At 37.6% G+C, this 19,776-nt stretch overlaps 1 protein-coding gene across 5 annotated transcripts in view; it reads right to left on the bottom strand.

Moving 5' to 3' along the window:
* Nucleotides 1–19,776, bottom strand: part of LOC127646716 (cAMP-specific 3',5'-cyclic phosphodiesterase 4B-like) — a 278,575-nt gene continuing 258,799 nt past the window's right edge. For 3 of the 5 annotated variants that reach the window (XM_052130547.1, XM_052130548.1, XM_052130549.1), the window contains 10 exons: nucleotides 19,030–19,142; nucleotides 8,017–8,110; nucleotides 4,910–5,082; nucleotides 4,721–4,819; nucleotides 4,453–4,617; nucleotides 4,238–4,337; nucleotides 3,978–4,132; nucleotides 3,645–3,767; nucleotides 3,146–3,328; nucleotides 1–3,055 (listed from right to left, as the gene is read on the bottom strand). In XM_052130547.1, the coding sequence (XP_051986507.1) occupies nucleotides 2,687–3,055; nucleotides 3,146–3,328; nucleotides 3,645–3,767; nucleotides 3,978–4,132; nucleotides 4,238–4,337; nucleotides 4,453–4,617; nucleotides 4,721–4,819; nucleotides 4,910–5,082; nucleotides 8,017–8,110; nucleotides 19,030–19,142 (1,574 nt within the window). In that variant the 3' untranslated portion in view covers nucleotides 1–2,686. Of the gene's footprint in view, nucleotides 3,056–3,145; nucleotides 3,329–3,644; nucleotides 3,768–3,977; nucleotides 4,133–4,237; nucleotides 4,338–4,452; nucleotides 4,618–4,720; nucleotides 4,820–4,909; nucleotides 5,083–8,016; nucleotides 8,111–8,865; nucleotides 9,394–13,952; nucleotides 14,169–19,029; nucleotides 19,143–19,776 lie in introns of those variants that run through there. The other 2 variants (XM_052130550.1, XM_052130551.1) reach the window with 2 other exon arrangements.

The following is a 19,776-nucleotide window of genomic DNA, read 5'->3' as shown; positions in this document are numbered from 1 at the left end:
CTTTGTCTTTAATCACTTCATAGAAAAGTAGCATCAGATTTTATTGAACACAATATACAATATTATTACCATACATTGTGTGAAACATTGAATATTCACCTGCAACAATGTGGGATTAACAGACGATAAAAACTCATCCCTCATGCAGATAGCACTAATTCTGTTGAATCCTTTTGGACACAAATTGGACCAAAAGATCTCAAACATATATTAACAAAGTTATACTGACAATTTGAATTTCAAAACTGCTAACAAGGTCAGAAAAATAGTTCACATTAGCACAAATAATTACAGAAGATCACATTGTCGTAATTATATCAATTTCACATTGTTGTTCAGAGGTTGTCATGTTTGTGACCAATTCCTCTCCTGTGAATTTAACACAGAATATGTGTATTCACAGGCCTTGTGTAAAACTTCGGAGCCATTTTAGCAATCTCCATTCAAAACGTTGTACAGTATATATTGGAGGGCCACATTTTGTGGAGAATCTTGTGAGATATTGACTTGTTACACCAAACAGTGATACACAAAGCTTCTAATACCTGACAGATGTCTACAGTATGCATTTATGTCTTATCTACAGGCTCTCCCCGTTACCAATGGGTTGTGTGTCTCATAGGCTACTGTTCTGGGCTGTTGAAAATTGTGCAATATATTCATACATAGTATATATAATATATTTATTTATATTAAAACATAAACAATATTACTAAATAAAACAGACTCAGTCGAAGAGCCCACTACACAAGAAACACCACCAATGTTTGGTAATGCAAGTGCATATAAATTAATTAATTTACAAAGAACCATTATTTCTTATGTACAGTTAACATTAATAAATACACTGTTATAAACAGTAGAGGACTGATTTGAGCACATATAAACAACGTGAATGGAAGGAGTCGTGAAAAGCTTGGGCTGGTGATTGAGCAGAGACACTCATACACACACACACACACACACACACACACACACACACACACACACACACACACACAAACAAACACAGTTTGTGTAGACATGTACATATTTGCGCACAAACATACTTTTGCATGCTACTTTGGCCGTTAACTGTTTCCACTGGTAAGACTTTGAGCATAAGGTAGTTAAAGTACCTCAAAGCATGGACTTCACACAAACATTAAGAGTGAAAATTGTATGAGACATACTGTAAAAATGACAATGTCATGAAATTCATTACTAAACTGGCATGTTGAAATCTGTTGAGGATAATTGTTGCAGTACTAGTAAAAGTTATTGTGTGTGACCACAGAGAGACAAGACTGTACATTTTCATATCTTTACATTTTTAGAACTGAAGCAGATACAGGCAGATTCCCTTCGCAAGATCTCACTATCAGATCTGGATAATTTCAAAAGAGAATCCTGTTCTACGAGAGGGGAAGAAAATCTATTTATGGCCATGATTTGTTTTCTTCTTTAACCCTGTGTTTAAAGTGACCCAATCATAAAATGGTAGAAGGAAGATTTTGTGTTTAGATTTGCAAGTCAAATGTGCTTGTACGGATCTGTTTAATAAGTGTCAAGGGTTAAAAAGCTAATTTGGATTGTATTTAATCTGTTCTCATGTTGGGGAGGTATGATTGTGATATGGGAGGAATGAAAATGGGTATTGTTGAAGTAAGGAAGACGACTTGGAAGCAACTTAATATTTACGTTAATAAATAGCTTTGGCTTCCCCTGCGATTTTAGTAAATTACGAGACCCCTTGTGATTTGATTAACATGTTCATGGATTTTGTCTTTTTTTTAAAATAATATAAATATGAAACTAAATAAATGGAAGTCAGGGTCTTAACATTTGAGGCCATTTAAAGCTTATTGTGCAACAATTGTCAATAATGTAATTACCTAACAAACCCTAATGTGGATGATACGTTTGATGTACTGTTATTTTTCTAAAAGAAGCAGAGTTTGTGCTCATAGTTAAAAAGTCTGACAAAACTATATTGAATAAAGAGAAAGTGCCTGTTTCATCAGAATATACATCTCTTATTTTTCTGATCATTTGTCAGATGTTTGGATTATTACGTTATATTGCCAAACAAAGGAAGACACTAAGTTCTCTCTCAAGCTTCAATATAAAACAATTCTGCATGTTCTGCCTGGTTTGCTTTAGAAAATGAAAAACATATCAACACACAGTTATACTAAAACGTGTTCAATAAATAAAAGATTATTAAAAAGACAATAGTAAAAAGGCACAAAGTCTTTAGACAAATGGTACAGAAAAGTAAACAATTTCTCTTTCTTTACAAATACTTGTTCTTCAGTAGTTCATGTTTAAACTCATAACACACCCATAGCTTTACAAAAAGTCTGTGTTGGTACAAAAAACAGACAAATCCTCTCAGTAGTGTCTACTCCTCAACGCCTGGTAAACAGACAAACAAACTGTCAATGTTGGCCCCAATCTTTCATGTTTATCAAAGTCGCCTGTCAATCTATCAGGTCCAAAATGTCTGCAGCATTTATTTCCTGAGAGCTCCTACCAAACCATCTCCAAACGTAAGTGCAAGGAGGGCAAGACATCCTCCTCCCAAGAGGGCCTAAAAAAGCACCCCATGTGGGCTTTTTTTTATAAAAAAAAAAAGCATCAATTGCAAGATTGCTTGTCTCGCAAGGGGAAAAACAGCTACCACCTAGTGATGGACGTAAAGGTCCTATGTGTCGACCGGTGAGGCGTCTTCAGTAACTATCTGAATGTGTGTGGTGGATGATTCCATTTCGTCTGCTCTTTCTTTATATTCTGCCTCCTCTTCCTCATCTTCCTGGCTCTGTTCGTCTTTTTCCGTGCCCTCCGAGTCCTCCTCCTCTAACGTGAGCTCAAACTGGAACTTGTCGGGCCCTGATCCACCACCGTTGCCCTCCTTGTCAGGCTGGTAGAAGGGTGGGGAAGGGCTCTGAGGAATCATACTCTGGTACCAGTTCCGATTATCCTCCAGTGTGTCCAGGATATCCTGGGCATCTGGATGCACCAAGTCAGCCCAGGTCTCCCACAGCGGGTGAACGATGTAGTCAATAAAACCCACCTAAGGAGATAGAAACGTATTAAATACAATATTCAAAACAGATTCTATAGTCTTCAAGGTAAACTGTTACATTTTAGACTGGTACCTAACCTGTGATTTCTCCACTGACGCTGTGTGTTTGTCACACATGGGGCTGATCTCCATGCCACGTTCCCTCTCTCTGTCGCCCTGGTGAAAGAACTCATCCATGATGCGGTCGGTCCATTGGCGGTACAGCTCCAGAGACTTGGTAGGATTGCTCAGGTCAGCACAGTGAACCATGTTCCTTAGAACCTGCAAAAACATCTCAATTCAGTTTTTCAGCCATGTAAACCTAATTAAGGCTAAGCATCTAATTGTTCTGGACACAGTTGGCCAATCCCAATTTCTCACAATCTTTTAATTATCTTTTATTATCTTAATCATCTCAAATTGGGTACAGTACACTAAGTGTAGAAAACAAAGGAGCAAGTTGGAGATGACATCATTAAATTACAATCAAAGACAAAGGGTCAGAGTGGGCCAGTTTCCTAATGATCCAATCTGGCTTGGACACCCTGAACTCTAATTAGTTTAATTAAGAGTAATTAAGGGGTAGGATGACCTGTACCTGTATCCTATCTGTGTAATTGTCCAAAAGCAGCACTCCTGAGCTGGTTACTTTCTTTGTCTCTACCATCGTCTTTAGATCAGCCAATAAGCTCATGTGCTTAGACATGTCTGTAGCCAGTACCTGAAAAAAGGACAAATTTAAGCATATAAAAATACAAATGTGGTTTCAAGTCAAATAACATTATATAACATGTCTGTAACAACCTGAACACATTGGTTACACCAACAAAAATCTTTTTATGGGTTAGATCAAACCGATCCTTATGGTAACAATTGCATGTTACAACGTTTTACAGTGTAGAAGGCTTTAGTACAGACTGAAGAATCTCACCATGTCAATGACCATCTTTCGGAGTGATTGCCTCTGTTTCTTGGTGAGGTTCTGGAAGATGTCACAGTTATCCTCCTGGAGCAGTTTGAAGCCCACGGCTAAGTGGTGGTTCTCCAAAACCGACTCATCATTATACATGAGTGCTAGCTCAGAATCTGAAAGAAATGCATAGATTGCAATCAATCCTGCAATGTTCCTCCATAAAAACTATCTTCAGAGTAGAGTTATAGTATGGGATCTCTGCAGTGTTGGAAACTCACTTGTATTGATGAGAAACTGGTTAGAAACACCTGGATGGTCCACATCATGGATGGCTGCAGCAAAAATAGCAGCCAGGATCTCAAGATCAGTGAAGACAGCCTGTTTAGGAAAGGAAAAATTTTGAATAGCTTGAAAGAAATAGTCCTTCCATGTAAAAAAAAGTTACTTTAAACATGATGGCTACTCATGCAAACTTGCAAAGAAGTGTTCTTACATCTAATGCAGGTGTGGACAGCAGAATGTGGGTTGACTGGGCCACATCAGCAGCATGGAGACTGTTGTGATAAGCAACGTCTTGGTGGTAGTGATCCTCCAGAGTCAACATATATGTCACAAATGCATCAGCTGGGATCTTAAACGTCTTAAGTAAGTCTCGTTCCTATTAAAGACAGAAGTAGTGCATTGATAAGGCAAATTAATCATTGCAAAATTCAGTAAGTTGTAGACTATTTTCTAAAAGAAAATCTGGAGGAAGGACTTACCTGGAAGATCGCATACATAATGCAGGTGAGAGGCCGATTGTTTGAATACTCTGAAACAGTAAAGATGTTCAGACCCCATTTGTTCAGGTCTTCTAATTCCTGAAACAGATGAAAGGGAATGAGTTCACCAGCAATTCTCAGAATTGAACAGCATGTCAAATAACGAGTAGCCGCCAGACTTCTCCCTACCTTTGACAGTAGATCCTCTTTGTCGGTTTTGACGCCAAAGCGAGCAGTGCTGCAGTTGAGGCCGGGCCCGTGGGAGACCTTCTTCACACCACTGATCTGAGTCATCAACTGCTTTTTCTTCTTCTCCCGGCCTTTTGGTGTAGGTGAGGGAATCTCAACATCATTCTGTTTGTCTGTGAGGAACAGCAGAACCCAACAGATTAGAACGACTCTGGTTGATTTCCTATTAATCATATAGCACAAAATGTGAGAAAACTAATTGGTAACGGAACCTGACAACTTAACGCCATGAAATTGAGATGTTTGTCAAATCTTTGTCTTTCTACCCATATCATGCGTACTAAGCTGAGAGTGTCATTTGTTGCCAGATCACATTCCAGAGTGCTAAATCTCTTCATTGTAGTTTTCACACAGACGAGACACATACATGCCCAAACAAAAGCCTATTGTTGGAAAACCGGTGGCCGCGTATCGAGTTTCCCTTAGTGACGCAAGTAGTCACCATTGGCCCAGCTGCAGCGTTACAGCTGAATAGCTCACATCGGCAGTGTAAATGTGCTTTTCACGCGGGGCTCGCCCCTCCTTTCCTTCTCCTCCTCTTCCACTCTCCATTTTCACTTTGACAGACCTGTCAACAAACTACTGCAGGGGACCCCATGTCTGTGCCTCAGACATGGGGTCGACCTTTGGCATCTCCAAAGGTCAACCTTCCGACGATATCACTTGACAAACAATCTTAATGGCAGCACAGCAAAGGCATATCTTGAGACTGAAATCAATTTAAGAAAAATAATCTCAAATTTTTTACTTTTTTTCCAATAAAAATATCCAAACATCATTTAAACAAAATACATTTATTTGGGAAGCCAAATTGCATCAGATATTAAGACTCGTTTTCAAATAAAATATCTTGGATAAAGTTACTTTTTATTTTAAGCATAAATCTAACAAAATGTAGTGAAAAATAAAAAAAATTCCAATGATGTAAGTAAAATAAACTTAATGTATTACTTGATGAATTTTCTGAAAACAAGACGTATTATCTTTTAAGTTGTAAATGTATCTTGTTTTAAAAATATTTAGATATTTTTAATGGAAATTAAGACACACGTATTAAGAAAATAATTTGTGCAGTGAATGCCTTATTCATAAAGCTTTATGAAAACAAATTATTACTGTTGAGGAATTTATTGTTCCTAGCCAGAGGGTTATGAGTTAACAGTATTCTTATTTCCATTTTTCAAGCCACGATTTAGCACAAAGTCAGCTCTCAGCCCCACAAGGCTTACTCAGTTACTCAGATAAAGGTGTTCTCTCTTGCTGAAAGAGTGTGATAATGCCTGGTAATAGCCTCTGTTGTCTTGAAAATGAGAAGAGGTGAAATATGAGGATTGATTAATTCATTATAGTCATTATCCTCTTCACTCATGTGCCTCTGTTAAACAATAACCAGTGCCGTATTCACCACAGCAGTCATTCAGATGGGTTTCTATCATCTCTGATGACTACAAGACATGTGAGGAAATCCCATTAAGATGATAGCCTGTTCACGTGGAAAGGGAAGGAGATGAGGGAGCCCTTGTTTCTCTTTAATCATTCTTGTTGTGGTAAAGATGCAGCTGATCAAGAAAAAATGCCTCCTATCAGATCCTTGTGAAACATTAGCTGTGCTCATTACAGCCAATTTGCTTGTTTTCACACAAATATCTATCACAGCTATTTTCCTTACTCCTCTTATGCTCTCAGGATTCATTGTCACATGTCACCCTTCTCATCTCCAAAACCAAACAACCAAAGGCAAGCCACATGTGCAGGCTGTGTGTGCAGATACAAGATATGAATGACAGAAAGTGAAAGGTAAAGAGACATTATGTTTGGGACAGATTTTATCTCGCTTTATCTGCTCTACTTGCTTGTTTTGATGAAGACAGGCAGAGAACAGTGAAATCAGAGAGGCATAAATAGAAAAGTCACACATGACGCAGTTTTAACACAAAATCTCAGAAAAAATCAAACCAATTTAAGGCCTATATAATCCTGCAATGCAGATGGCAAATCCTTACTGTCAAATTACTTACTGTGTGTAAATTTTTTCCACAGAAATGTACGAAAATCTTTATAATCATTATATTTCAAATCTCATTCATTTTCACACTGCATAAATATTTTGCTTAATCTATATTTTGGGGTTTTGTTTATGGTAAAAACATGCAACATTTCTTAAAATAAGATACATTTTGAGAAGCAAAATTGCAAAATATATTACAACTTATTTTTCAGAAAATATATATCTGAAATAAAGGTTATTTTTCTCACATTTGTTTAGGTCAAAACAAAACCTTTGGAGGAAAAAAATAAATAAGTCTTAATATTTAACAAATTTCTTTCTTCTCAAGTAAATGTATCTCATTTTAAGAATGTTTAGATATTTTAACTGGAAAACAAGACTAATTATTTTTTGTTCAGTTTTTGTTGAGTTTAGTTCAAAATGAGTTTTTTTTATACCAACTGCGTTTAATAGCACAATGCGACAGCGAAAAGGTGTGAATCGAGTGTGTGCGTATGTATTTGTGTGTCAGCACAGAGCATGTGATAGCATCTTCATAAGAGCACAGAAGCTTGATGAGTCACAGGTTCTCTTGCCTGTATGTTCAGAGCTGGGGGGTTCCACCGTCAGCATTGCTGTACAGCAGGATCCCATCCCCCACAGTCTCCCTCCCCTCTAACTCTTCTCTCTATTCCACCCTGCCCTCCCTCTTCTCCAACTGCTGCATTGGGGATCTCTCTCCACTGTGCAAAAATGAGTCAGGTGCCATCTCACGATATTCCACAAACAAAACAAGACTTTATACTGTGTGCCTGGTCTTTTAATGCACAATTGGTTTCCTCCTTTCACAGAAAATGTATTTATCTAATTTCCTTCTCTTTTCTGTTTCATCTACTGTCTTTTCTCTTTTGCTTATCTCTAGTCTTCAACATCTGTCAGTTCAGTTCTGAAAATGACACTGCCCAAATTCGCTCCACAATAGCTTGTGTATAGCCAATGTTGAGCAATAGCTGTGTGTATATGTTCAAGTTCATGTAAGAGTGAAAGTATTCGTGATTACCTAGGAAAGTGTTGGAGATGAACTCCGACACCTGGTTGCCAGATCTGCTCATCTCCGAGAGATGGGTCAGCTCCCTGTTCAACATTCTTTTGAACTGGAAAAGACAGAGAGGGAGATACATTAGTCAAAAACCCGCAAACAGGTTTAACCTAAAGAGTATTTATTAGGGTTACCACTCTACTATGCACTGCAAAAAACACTGTTAACATTTATTATGTATGTACATGCATTGGCATGTTATAGGTGTTTCATTGTTTAAATATATTAAATAAATGTCTTATAAATATTGCATATCTTAATATCTTGTCTTAAATATCTCATACCGATAATCATCCAGTATAAAATGCAGATGCGTAGAGAAAAAGACTAAAAAGGTAGACAATGGTTGAGAAATCATATTTGTATATTGCAAATATATTTTTTTAAACAATGTAAAGATTATACAGAATGTATAATATGTACCACAAGCAATTTTGTGGTTCCAGAAAGATGCAATGTTGGCGAGAAATAAATAAACAAATGCATATATAATTAAATAAGTAATAAATGGCAGCCATATCCTGCGCCACATCTTCGGCTTTAATAGAATAAAAGGATAAATCACAAAGGCAACCAATAAAGCTGTGCTTTTGCCAACCAAATCAACATCTCAACCAAATTAAAACAGATTCATGTGAAACAAAGAGCCAAAAACAGTGCTCAGATCTAGACATTCCAACACAGGAAACCACACAGAAAGACGTGCAGTAGGTATTCCTCCTCACTGTCTTTCCAGACCACCATCAGACCGCACACCAAAACCATGAGCCACTAAACAAACAAAAACAGCTTATAAGCCACCATACACACCTTAATGTAACCCCAGGATACAGAGAGAAGGTAATTGGCCTCAGGCATTTTGGATCGTATTTAATCTCCCGAAATCCACAACAGCGCACTCCTATACCACAAAGGGAAACAGCCAGAGAGAGGCAGACGAAAGGGATTCTTCTAGTTGGGAAAACGAAAAATCCCCTCTTCTCTCCTCTACTCCTGTGCTTGGTATGGATTAATAGCTGAGGAGCAGACACAAGCAGTCATTGTCGCTGTGGCGGCTCTTAGCTAAATTGCTCAAGCGTATACTCTCCATGGCTGCGGATAGGAGGGGGCCGAGAGTGGACGCTAGCCTGAATGGGAGCACCCTTCATAGGCTTGAGGATCCGGAGTGCGGCCAGAGCTGGAACTAAAGCAGAGGGTCTGGAAATGCCAATGAATTATGGAGAAGCTAAAGCAGCGGAGCGAAAGGGAGGGAGGGATAAGGGAAAAAACACTGGGATGCTCATCTGGCTGGAGGGGGGTCTTCCTCTGTTGGATTAGCGCCGCTCCAATACTGCAGTACATTCTAGTTCTCTCATCATCTTTCTCTCTCTCTTTCTGCTAGCCTCCCTCCCTTTCTCATATCTCCCCCATTCTCTAGTCTGTCAGCCCCAGCAACACGCTTCACACAGCACATATGATTTGACAGAGAGATGGGAGAGGAGGGGGGAGCCCCCTGCTTTGTTATGCAGGGAAAGAAAGAGTGAGAAAAACACATATAACGGAGGTCTAAGGATGCCCTCACCTTATTGTGAATGATTCATCAACCCTCATCTTTGAGGGATTCCTAATAGAATAAAACATTAAGCCCTTTTATGTCCGCTAAGCAGTCATAATGCTACAAAAGCGACATGAGAAGGATGGGGAGAGCTTTTGATGAGCCTGAGTTCTCTCTACTCCATTCGAGTTTTCAACCAGTGAACCTTTTTTATTTAATTCCCATAATGCATGAAGCTGCCATAATAACCACATCATATGAAGCCATGTGCTATTTTTACTTTGGAGGGATGTGGGAAAGAGAGCGGGGGAAAGGAGAGAAGGAGACACTTTTTGTCTTTTTTTTGTGACATCCAAACACCCCCCTTCCCATACACCATCTGCACGAACACCAACATCCCAACGACACGGCAACAGCATCATGTGACACGGGCTGTTGTTGTGGTTTCCCTCTCCCTACCTTCAAAAGATTGCTGCCTGGTGATCATGAGGACACCATTGCATTTCAATAACATCAACTATATACTGCTAAATCAAGCCCCAATTAATTTGAGTGGGGAGAAGGCAGACGGCCAAAATCAATGAGGTGTCCTTGCTATAGCCCACAGGACAGAGTCCAATGACAGGGAAAGCCCCGGCAGATATGACTGATAAATGAATTGTTGGCTGTCCTAATAATCGTGTTCGCAGATGACTGATAACCCTACAAGAAAATGGTGCATTTCTGAGCCAACAGAAAGTAGATTCACAATGATTTATCACTTATATACAGTGTCAGTAAAAAGTACAAGGGTACTTTGGATCTAATACCTGGATTTTTGATTAAGCCCATGCACACTGAAAATGTTTTAACCTAAATTAAGCTTCATATGGTAACATCTAAATTAACTAGTTTGATTAAAGTCAAAAATATTATTTATAATTATTGAATCAACCTGAAAACATTAGGTTACACCATCAAACCTAGCTTCTTAAGGTCACAATTGCACGTTACCACTTTTCACATTGCAGTCTGCTTAAATACACAAACAATGATTGTGCAACTGCACTGTGGTTAACGTGTTATGAAAGGTGTTTTTTGACTCTAAACGCAAGGAAGTTGGTCTCAGATTTGCAAAAAATATCCAGAGGAGAATTGAGGAGGAGCTAATACGATTTCAGATTATCTTCAGAACTGAGAAAGTGTGTGTATGTGTCTGTTTTTACTCGTGCGGTTGCATGAGAAAAACAGAGTGGGAGGGAGAAAGAAGCAAAGAGAGAGAGGGGAAAGAGAAAGATGAACCTTTTAAAAAACTAGTGGAGAATCTCTGCATTATGCTGCAGTGGGGGTTCCTCGGCTGTGAGTGAGGCATCTAGTCAGTAACAACTCTGATATATCAAAGATGCAGTGCTTTCCGCATCTCACATTTCTGCTTATCATCTATATCAATAAATCCACGTGAGTGTCTCTCTCTAAGCTCTGAGAGAAACATGTCTGTAGGGGGCGGATATGCACTGACTTTTGCTCTAAGATCAATGAAGGTAAATGAAGGTAGAATTTCATTCACAGAGACCTTCAATCTTCATTCAGGAGAGAGATACCTCAAAGACTCTAATAAAGATAATGTATTCCATCAATTGATTGTAGCTTTTGATGTCACTGTTATTACTCTCAAATTGTAAAACAATTGTTCCTCAACTTCAGTTGTGATTTGTGTGAAGTCCCCATGAGGGTGATTAATGTTACCTCTGGTGAACTTGGAGTTTGTTCTTCTCTACTCTGATGTACTTTTAGATGCACTAAGAAGAACTGATGACAATCCAATGTACCATAAGGCTAACTAAGATTCCAGTCATAATTTCCCTTATATTGTATAAGACTTGTTATAACTCAATTTAAATAATCAAATAAAAACATTGATACTGTAATCACAGACGAGTAACGTTTACTTGTAACTAGTTAACATTACTTAAAAAATAAGTTCTGTTTACTTGAGCCAAATAAGTATGTTTATTTGAAAAAAAGTATGCAAACCAATTGCCTAAACAATTATAAGTATGTCAACTAATTTGATGCATGATACAGTATTGCTTGTGTACTTCGTATAGCGACAAAACACAATATTGTTTAGTTGTTAACACTTTACATTAGGGTTCTGAAACGTTAACGTTAGTTAATGGGTAATTATGTAATGACATTGAACAATATTTCTTACAGCATTTATTTATCTTTGCTAATACAAATTTATAAATATACTATTGTTTACTGTTAGTTTATGTACATGCATAATGCATTAACTAATGTTAACCTGTACAACTTTTAGTGTTAAAAATGTTTTAGTGTATACAGAAATTCACATTAACCCTTAAACACTTATCTCTGGTCTTTAGAGACCTGGGACCTCATTCCACCCCCTGTACCTCATCCATTTACAAGGGAAATTAGTACTATATTCATACAAATAAACACTATATCACATTGATTTTCTGTGAATAATCAGTATCCCATCTGTGTGTACTGTACAAGTACATATTATAATTATTATTTCTTACTCAAGGTGGTGCTGCTGTTTCAGTGATTGATTTGATTTATATTTGACATAATGCTAGCTGATGTAGAAACAACATTGAAGTAAACTACAGCAAATGTAACACATGAACAGTATGATATGACTATTGTCATTTGGGTCTTCTACTGAAATAATGTAAGTTGTTCATCTATTTAGACTCAATAATTGCCTGAGAAAATATGTGTAACTTATGTGTAACTTAGGTGTAGCTGATGTGTATCTTATATGTAGATTATGTGTTACGTGTAGCTTAATATGTGTTTGACACCCAGTGTGAAAATAATGAATCCTGTTCTATATTTGTTGCATTACCTCTTTGATTTATGTCAAATAAAACAGCAACATTTCTAAAAAATATACAATACCGGTCAAAAGTTTTTTTTTTCATTTATTTCTCCATATAGATAGGCTATTGGAAAGCTATATAATTTATTTGTATCCTGTAACTAGCTTTGAGGCTATGCCATATTATTTCCTCCACTAGTAGGCAGTATAAATCCACAGGCATTCAGTCAGATAGATTTGTGTGGTCACCTCACACTGTTAGCCAGCGGCATGTACAATCAATTTGTTCTGTCGCCATGACCTTGTCTGAAGTATCAATGTGTTTGATGTAGGACAAGCAAGTCAATAAACTATCAAAAGTACATTTCACTTTCATTTTTCCTCAGTCAATCATTATCTATTTTTCACTTTCCACATTTCTGTAATTAAAGTAAAATGTAAATGGCATCATCTACAGTAATTTTTTAATTACAGCTGTCGAAATGTAGGAAAACCCCCCATCCTTTTCTTCGTCAGAAACTGTGGGAGTTTTTATTGCGCTAAATGATGTCATTTGAGAAACAGATTATTGCAAAATCTGCAAATTCTGCAAAGCCGTTGATATATGACTGAGTGATGATCTTTGAAAGAAAACTCTGAAAGACTGTGATGCACGTAGAGATGACAAACTAGTTAACTGGTATATTAAATCGGCACCATCAATAATGACATAATAGCTTCTGATGAAAGCAGGAACTATTGTGTGCCAACTAATACTGCCTGAGGATATAAGCCCAGTGCTTTACTTCTTCTATATTTCTCAAGAACAAGTATGTGTCTAGTATGTGTGTGTAAAATTAGAGACACAAGTACAACATATGGACTGAGTCAATTCATTAATAAGTGAATTTAGTTGATTTAATCATCTCCCTAGAGATAGGCTAAGCCCCTATACACTAAAATTATAGGTTGTAAAAACCTGAAGCCAAATGTTAATGAATTATTGAGATTTGATTTGTGATTATCAGGCACAAATTAAGAAATAAAAACTCTATTTATCACATCCAAACATTTTAATGTTACTGAACACGCAAACAAGATGCGTGAGCTCTTAGACAAATACAACCACAACTATGCAAAATTATTTAAAATTAAGCATGGACCACCGAATCAGTAGTTTGACCTGATAGGATATTCAAAAAGTTTAACAAGTTTTCAGACATTATAAAGCTGAGACTGTCTAACATTTTATCCAATTTACAACTTTTAAACACATGAAAAACACTGTAGATCTTTCTCAGTGTTCACTTTAACTTAAACTATTCAAACTACTTATTTGAACACTTTATCCACACCGTCCCACATACAACATACAAAAATATGGTTCTTTCCCAGTGTTCATCTATAAAGCACACTAGTCATGAGAATAAAAATAAAGATATAAAAAGTTATTTGACCCAATAGGTACCTTATGTCCTCTTACAGTAACATCAAGAAACAAATGAACAAGCTATAAAAGCCTATATTACGGACATACAAAAGGATTCTCACCTTTCTCCAGCAGTTAACTTTTCCAATCTTTCTCTGCTCTTTCCTTTCAAAGCAGCAAGCTCCCATTTTAAGTGAAGTTAAGTTCGGTATGTCCTGCTCACTGCAAGTATGTGCCACTCTGGCTGTCTTGAGTCTTGAGGTTCGCCGTTTGACAGTCGCAATAGTGTTACTGACTAATTTTGAGCTGTGAGTGCTGACTATCCTTCTGTGTGAGAGTGTGTCACTGTATACACACACTCCCCCTCTCAGTGGGACCGCCTTCTTCTCAATCACACACACACACACACACACACACACACACACACACACACACACACACACACACACACACACACACACACACACACACACACACACACACACACACACACACAAATTCTTACCCCATTGCAACATAGTTTATATGGTAAACAGTCAGCTCTGGAGTCAGATCAAGCCTACTGATGCCATCTCTGTAAGTCATCAGAGCAAAAAGCCAGGGGGATCTGGGGAAACCCTAACTTTCAAATCACAAAATGATTTAAAAGTTGTTTTAAGATTAAAAGTAGAACCTGTGAGGTGCTAAGATAGAGAAACACCGAACCATGCCAAACTGTGATGAAAATGAAAATCTATATTCAGAAAGTTGCACCACAGCGATAGGAAAGAAAAATCACAGCTTTAATATCTCAATTGTTTCGCCTTGCCAGTAATGAGATTACGTGCACTGCAAAAAAAACAATAAACTATTCGCAAAGAAAAAAAAAAAACTTGATTCAAAGGGAAAACAGGTTTATTTTTCTTACGCCATTGCAAATAGTTTTCCGTCTTCTTTGTTTTAAGCATAAACCCCACACGATTTTTTTAGATTGTTCTTATGTCATTCTGTTTATCAAGTAATTTTTATTGTTTTAAGAATGTTTAGATATTTTTCACAGGCAATAAGACAAAAATACTCTAAAATAATTGTTTTTGTGTTTTGGCAGTGTGGAGAGGAAATAGAGACTACTCTTTCTCAGATTTCTTTCTTCCGAGGAAAATACTGAGAATTGTATGTATCTCTTTAGAGTTTCAGAAAAGATCTCAACAATATCTCAATCTGGATTTGTCAAGTTTTGATTGCAAGCTTAATTAAAAGTCAGAGATTTCAATATGAACTCAAATTATATATATATATATATATATATATATATATATATATATATATATATATATATATATTAAACAATTACATTCTTTTAAGACCAAATTATTTGGACAACGCTATCCACATTAATTTAACTGTACAGCTCTACACCCTTACTTTATGGCAACAACTGGAATTTTAAAAGAAACTTCAGAGCCATTATTAATGAAACATAACTGGTAACTAACTACATAAAGTCTTCTGACCAAAGAAAGTAGAAAAAAAAACCTTTGTGATATAACATTTTCCTCTGGATTCACATTAAGGGAAATTATCATTTTATAGAATTTAACTGAGCTTTATCTAAACAGTCAAAAAAGGAAGTTCACAGACAATATATGTAAACCACCATGTTTCCTCTCTTAGTTGTCAAAACTGCTCAATTCAAATATTTCCCATCAGGTCTGGGGTTCATGGCCATGGACTTAAGTAACTCTTTAAACAATACTTTGGACATGCTATCACTGCAGAGTGAAACTGCAATTTGGTTACCTTAAATGGAATGTCTGGTTGGGAATGCCAAGGTAAAGCATTTGATATATCAAAAATGTTGGCAGAGGAACCCTGAAACTGCTATAGATTTCGCTCTCTCTCTCTCTCTCTCTCTCTCTCTCTCTCTCTCTCACACACACACACACACACACACACACACACACACACACACACACACACACACACACACACACACACACACACACACACACACACACACATGTTGTGTTTCCATGTTTTATGGTGACTTTCCATAGACATAATGGTTTTTATACTGTACAAACTTTATATTCTATCCCCTAAACCTAACCCTACCCCTAAACCTAACCCTCACAGAAAACTTTCTGCATTTTTACCTTTTCAAAAAACATAATTTAGTATGATTTATAAGCTGTTTTCCTCATGGGGACCAACAAAATGTCCCCACAAGGTCAAAAATTTCGGGTTTTACTATCCTTATGGGGACATTTGGTCCCCACAAAGTGATAAATACACGCACACACACACACACACACACACACACACACACACACACACACAGAGCTGAAGAGTAAGGCAAACACATCAGGTGGCACAAATGTTTAAAAAGGCCAGTTAAAGGTCAGACGTCCTGTTACTGCCTGTACACCATTGATGGCTATCTTTATATTTTATTCCCACAAACACTTATACAAAAGCTTTGAGAATATAAGTAGCTCTTTTGATGATTACACAACCTTTGCTGGAGGCTTTATGTATGTCACCTACAGTATATGTGTCACCTTTCCCTACATGTGTGTAAATGTGGGACATTTCAATCCAAAATCTGTCTCAGCCAGCATGAACTGCAAAAAATAATTTTGTTTATCAATATAACAACAATAACAAATATCTAAACCTCCTCAAAATAAGATACATTCACTTGAGAAGCAAAATTGTGTAAGAATTATCTTCAGAGAATAAATCTTGAATTAAGTATATTTTTTGTCTCCCATAGTTCAGATGCTCTTTCTTGATTTAAAGGGTTAGTTCACCTAGAAATGGAAATTCTCTCATCATTTATTCACCCACATGCCATCCCAGATGTGTATGAACTTCTGTCTTCTAATGAACACAAACAAAGAGTTTTAGAAGAACATCTCAGCTCTGTAGGCCCATACAATGCAAGTGAATTGTGGCCAGAACTGTGAAGGTCCAAAAAGCATATAAAGGCAGCATACAACTTTTTAATTCCAGTGGTTAAATCCATGTCTTCAGAAGCAATATGATAGGTGTGGGTGAGAAACAGATCAATATTTAAGTCCTTTCCTAATATAAATTCTCCTCCCTGCCCAGTAGGTGGCGATAAGCAGTAAGAATGCAAGAAGAATGTGAAAGTAAAAGTAGAGATTAGCTGTAAAAAAAAAAAAAAAGACTTAAATATTGACCTGTTTCTAACCTATGGATTGAAGGTCCAAAAAGCATATGAAGTAATCCATACAAAGTTCTAGCCAACATGCACTTGCACTGTATGGACATACAGAGCTAAAGAAAGTCATAAACATCTCGGATGGCATAAGGGTGTGTAAATGATTAAATCATTTTCAGAGAGAAATAGCTCCTTAGGGTAACATCTGCGGGTTACCACTTTTTACAAGAAAAAAATAGCGATCAAGAAAATGATTTTGCAGTGTGACATGTGGGTCACCCTTAAATATGACTGAGTTCGGGAGTGAGTGTGTATTCATTCCTATTGTCTGCAGTGAAAGTCCCCCCGCTGCAGTGTATGCCTGTTTGACGTCAGCAGAAGGAGAAACAAACAGGGAGTGCGGCCTTACTCCCATTGTAGTCTGGACCCGGCGAGAGCTTAGGAAGGAGACAGGAAACCTGAGTCACAGCTACAGGACACACACACACATGCCGTGGAGCTATGCACAGTATCAGATCAGATGACAGTAGTCACAGTGGTGTGAAAACAACACACAATATGTTTAAAAGTGTAAAACAGATGGTCTGGCAAACAATACAGGCTGAAACATCTCTGTAACACTAAATGCTACACTGACAGAGTTTCTGCTTGGCATGTCAGCAGATATACTGCAAAAGGAAGGAAGGAAGACATTTACACTACCAATCAAAAGTTTTGAAAAACTTGACTGAAATGTTTCTCATGATATAAAAAATCTTTTGATCTGAAGGCCTGTGCTTAAATGTTTTATATTTGTTTTGTAGACAAAAATATAATTGTGCCACCATATTAATTTATTTAATTATAAAACACAAATTTAATCTAAAAATAAAAAAGCTTTTGAAATTGATGATTTGGGCCAAATAATTAAGAAAAGCAGCCAATAAGTGCCCAACATAGATGGGAACTCCTTCAATACTTAAAAAGCATCCCAGGGTGATACCTCAAAAAGTTGGATGAGAAAATGTCAAGAGTACATGTCTGCCAATTCTAGGCAAAGGGTGACTACTTTGAAGATGCTAAAATATAGCACAGTTTTGATTTATTTTGCATTAAGTACAGTAACACCAACAAAATTAATTTTAAAAGGGTTAGATAAGGTAGAAATAGCTCTGTAAGGTAACAACTGCATGTCTTTTAAGTTTTTTTTGAAAGAAACTGGAAATTGCACCCCAATGAGTTCTTTTGAAATGCGGGATACTGCGGTAAGCCCTATAATCCTGCATTTCCAAAGAACACATTGGGGTGTGAAAAAAAACTTCTTGCCAAGAAAAGGCATGCTAAAACCTGTTTAACACACAAAGAAGACTGGCTAGCAAATTTATCTGTAGTATGTAGGAGACTGCTAGGGAATAATGTGATGTGACATTTCTACTGAAGCCTTTATACTTCAAATACTTCTGAAAATGCAACCAAAGTGACTCCGTTTAATATATACTTAATGAAAAGTCAATTTGTTAGTAGGTATGAAACTCTTTCAGAATTTTAGAAATTGCCAATTTCAAATCTGGCAAATTTTTCACATAGTCAAATGTACAATAGTAGGCAAACTAGACTCCTTTCAGTGTAAATGAGCTGCCCATGTGGACTGCTAGAAAATAGCAGCCTAAATTCTTAATGCAAGTTTACTGGCACAGAGACTGACTCTCAATAGCCTCATTCACAAAACAGCCAGAAAGAGCAACAAGAGTTGACAGACAACCAAAAACAGGGTCTAAACCAAAGTTAAAAAGTTCTGCTTTAAATTATACATAATTTTATCAGACACATTTATCCAAAGTGACTTAAAGTGCCTTTAATCTACTCATTTAATCAGTATGTCCCCTGGAAATCAAACCTTTGACCTTGGCGTTCCTCACATCATGCTTCACCAATTGAGCTATAGCAACACTTCAGTGTGCGTTCATCCTCAACAGAGTTTCTACAGCTTCCAAAAGGATCTCTTAAAGTGCACATATGCGTTAGTGTAATGTTCTGTTGGAGGGCCTTCTCACCTTGTTGGAGGCCATGTCGCTGACGGAGCGGTATGTCTGGATGGTTTCCAGCTGATCCAGACACCAGTCCAGCTCCTCCATGGTCTCCACGGCCAGCTTCTGGTAGGATTCGTCTGGATAGAGACACACAGAAACAGGGGCACCATGAAAATCCTGCTGCATGGCCACTTGAGCACAGCCCGCCAGATGATCCTTCATTCTGGGCTTTCACACACACACACACACACTCGCGCATACACACACTACCAGACTGTATGAGAGAGTGAGAGCGGGTCCTGCTGAGTGCTAGCTGTGAGAGCCCCCCCGCCCCGCTTGCGCCCTCTCATTCGTACTGGTGCTTGTGGTTAGTTGATACTGCCTCTTTGGCACAGTGCCCCTTCCTCACACCCTCCTCCCTCTTTTGGTGTCGCTCTCTCTCTGTGTGCCACTCTCACTCGTGTCCGAGAGTTGGCTGTAGTGGGGTGATAGAGGCTTGGCTCTGTGCTTTTCCCTGCCATTCTATGTTTCTATCCAAGACCATGTTTGGCATCACTCTTTCTTCCATCCCCTCCCCCTCTTTATCATTTCTGATTGGTGTAAGCTCTGATGTCAATAGAAAGGAAGACAAAGAGGGTTACTTTGCATAGCTTGCTGTACAGACTCCCACATAAACACACACAAGCGACTTCCTCATTTTGAAAATTACAAACTCCTAGGCAGGAAACTTACAAATGACACACACAGTAAATTAATCTGAATCAAAGTCAT

Source organism: Xyrauchen texanus, chromosome 7, assembly GCF_025860055.1.
Source record: "Xyrauchen texanus isolate HMW12.3.18 chromosome 7, RBS_HiC_50CHRs, whole genome shotgun sequence".
In the NCBI taxonomy this organism is placed as follows: domain Eukaryota; kingdom Metazoa; phylum Chordata; class Actinopteri; order Cypriniformes; family Catostomidae; genus Xyrauchen; species Xyrauchen texanus.
The sequence above is the reverse complement of the archived record's forward strand: the minus strand, read 5'-3'. Positions and strand labels throughout refer to the sequence as shown.